Consider the following 2,682-nt stretch of genomic DNA (forward strand, 5'->3'; position numbering starts at 1 on the left):
TTCCAAGTTTGTTCTTTTATTCACTTAGTACAAACAATAAAAATAGCACCAAAGTATCAAAATTCTGTATTGTACGCATATCCAATGCCAGTGAAAAAAGTAGGCTGCCCGGCAGACCCACTGTCCCCACAAAGTAGTATTTACATTTTTACACAAGTTAGCACGTCATTTTAAACTGCTAAACAGGTCCCCTCCATGCAGAACTGGCTCCACACTGGCCACTGCACACTCCGGATTGCGGAGGGCATCCAAGTGCAGATTCTCACCCAGAGCGCCGACGTGTCGCTTTAAACTTGCTCAGCCTGTGATCGTTCCGGGGCCAGATCAGAGCCCCCCCCCCCCTCCCAAGAGGAGACTTTCTGCCCCAGCAGTTGTTCTAGTCACTCAGTGGCCACCAGCTCAGCATTCTTCCACCAAGACCTCGTTGGAACTGTACAGTTTTCTCTTAATGATCCGGAACCTGGGGCTCAGTCTGAGTGTTTGGCTAAAGCCGGGAGTGAAGGAGGGGCCCGAAGTCAAGAGGTCCTGTATCTTGGACCAGATACCAGCTTCCAATCTCAGCACCAGGGCGAGCTCGAAGGTGGGAGACAGACTGCCGTCCACCACTATCCGGTCCACATCTTTGCAAACGTTGCCATCCTCCACGCTGAGGTGCAGCACGGCGCCCCGCAGGCCACAGGGCTCGCTGGCTGCCAGCCGGAGCAGCTCCTCCGCCACCTGGCCGCTCAGCTCCTCCGGGATGAGGAGCTTGAAGCAGCGAAGGGCACCGCGCTTGGCCTCGCTCAGGCTCTGCTCAACCAGCTGCATCACATCGGCGCAGAGAAACTCCTCAAACGGGTCGTCGGTGACGGAGTCACGGTCCGATTCCAAACTCCCGTAATCTGCCAATGTAGAAAGGGAACACGAAAATATTAAAACTAAATACTACCGCAGTAGAATTTCACATCATATGTCAACGATAAATCAGATTCTTATTGGAACTGGTCTAACAAATAACATCAGCACACGCAACGGTAGATTTAAGGATCAGGTCTGTGATATATTGTGCCGCGGCGAAAATACCGGCTTTCATGAATTTATACCAGTGCTTCAAATCAAGATATAAACATAATTTAAGTACTTAGGACGAACGGCCAACACAGGCCGTTCGGCGCAACTAGATCTTGAAGTTGCATCAGTCTCCAGTTTCCCTTTACTTCAACTAGCTGAAGCATTCTTTCCCCCAGCATTTACATCAGGAGAGGCAATTTTACATTAAGAGTTGGCTGATCCACCACCGACACAGGACGAGACCAGATAATAACACTTACCGCTGTCAGTGTCCAGACTGGGCTCTGTTTTGTGTTCCAGCCGGTCCGGCGGAAACTGAGCCGGGGAGCTGCCGGTCAGATCGGCGATCCTCTGCAGCAGTTTACCCCAGGAGGAAGGGGGCAAAGGCGACGGAGTGGGAGCCGCAGCGCGTCCGTGACACATCTTTCATACAAAGTAGAGGGCCGAGTCACCAATGAATGACAGTCCGACGAAACAAAGCCCAACTAACACTGGTCCCCAAACCAGAGTGGAGCACAGTCAACGGGGGCAAATTCATTATATTAATACGCTGGTAGCCTCCCCCCCCGTAGACCCCGCCCACCACTCCACACAAGGAGCAACGTTCCATATCTGACTGTTGCGTGTTCAACCCAGCCAATGAATGTGCCGAGCACGTTCACCACGTTCCGGCCAAGTCCCGCCCAGCTCTTGTGAGAGCAGGCTGAGCACAAGCGCCTGAGACAACTTGTACCAGAACAAAACTCAGTACAGGAAGTCCTTGGTCGGTGACAGCGGTGAAGATTTGTTGAGGTTTTAAACCTTGCATTCTTTACAGGTGCTACCTCAGTATCTGCTGCCTTTTTTTTTGGTTGTGCAGGTTGTACATCTGCTGTTTCAAATTTGCCGATCTGCAGTGCGTGATTTTTGTGTTTTTTTTTGTAGCTTTTTCTGGGCTGCGAGCCAGCATCGGTTTGTGCACAGGAGAAAGTGCGAGAAAAAGCGAGAGTTGGGACATCAAGTCCTTGGCTGCTCGCCAGCGAAAGACTGTGTTTGGCACGTCGTTAATCAGCCCAGTTTAGTACAGTATACTTCCTTGGGGACCTGCAGAAACCTTAAAAGCATTAACCGCACAGCAATGTCAAACTAATGCAAAACAGATGTAGAGTTGACAAGGGAGAGTCTTGAGATATTTAAAGTTCACACCGCGGAGAGGCGAAAGGACAGCCAGCTTTGATGGAACGAGCTGACAGCATTTTTAACTCAGTTGTATTCCAAACTAAATTAGCATCGCTTTTCCAATGAAGCATGAACATTTACATAGACCATGATCGAATCGTTTAGAAAGATATTAAAGCATTTAAAATGCGCTGATTGTTAATGAGCAGCATAGCAAGATCTCGCAAGTAGGCGAGGAAATAAAGACCAAAAGGCATAGGAGCAGAAGTCGGCCATTCGGCCCATCGAGTCTGCTCCGTTATTCCATCATGGCTGATTTATTATCCCTCGCAAACCCATTCTCCTGGTTTCTCCCAGTAACCTGTAACGCCTTTACTATTAATCTCTGCTTTAAATACTCCACAGATTCTTCACCCTCTGGCTAAAGAAATCTCCGCTCGTCTCTCTTGTAAAGGGACGCCCCTCCATACTGAG

General features: G+C 49.6%; 1 protein-coding gene across 1 annotated transcript; it reads right to left on the minus strand.

Moving 5' to 3' along the window:
• ddit4 (DNA-damage-inducible transcript 4) lies at nt 1-1,577 on the minus strand. The gene is made up of 2 exons (XM_073025372.1): nt 1,311-1,577; nt 1-881 (listed from the first exon to the last, which is right to left on the minus strand). The coding sequence occupies exons 1-2, from the start codon at nt 1,471-1,473 to the stop codon at nt 400-402; spliced, it is 645 nt and encodes a 214-aa protein (XP_072881473.1). The 5' UTR covers nt 1,474-1,577; the 3' UTR covers nt 1-399.
• Nucleotides 1,578-2,682: the final 1,105 nt, after the last annotated feature.

The sequence above is a fragment of the Hemitrygon akajei genome, chromosome 21, assembly GCF_048418815.1.
Source record: "Hemitrygon akajei chromosome 21, sHemAka1.3, whole genome shotgun sequence".
Classification (NCBI taxonomy): domain Eukaryota; kingdom Metazoa; phylum Chordata; class Chondrichthyes; order Myliobatiformes; family Dasyatidae; genus Hemitrygon; species Hemitrygon akajei.

Bases quoted from the DNA above. Each gene is read 5' to 3' on its own strand.
- ddit4 (XM_073025372.1), bottom strand. From the start codon at position 1,473: ATGTGTCACGGACGCGCTGCGGCTCCCACTCCGTCGCCTTTGCCCCCT. The intron at 882-1,310 runs GTAAGTGTTATT...CTACATTGGCAG, and splicing joins CAGTCTGGACACTGACAGCG to ATTACGGGAGTTTGGAATCG.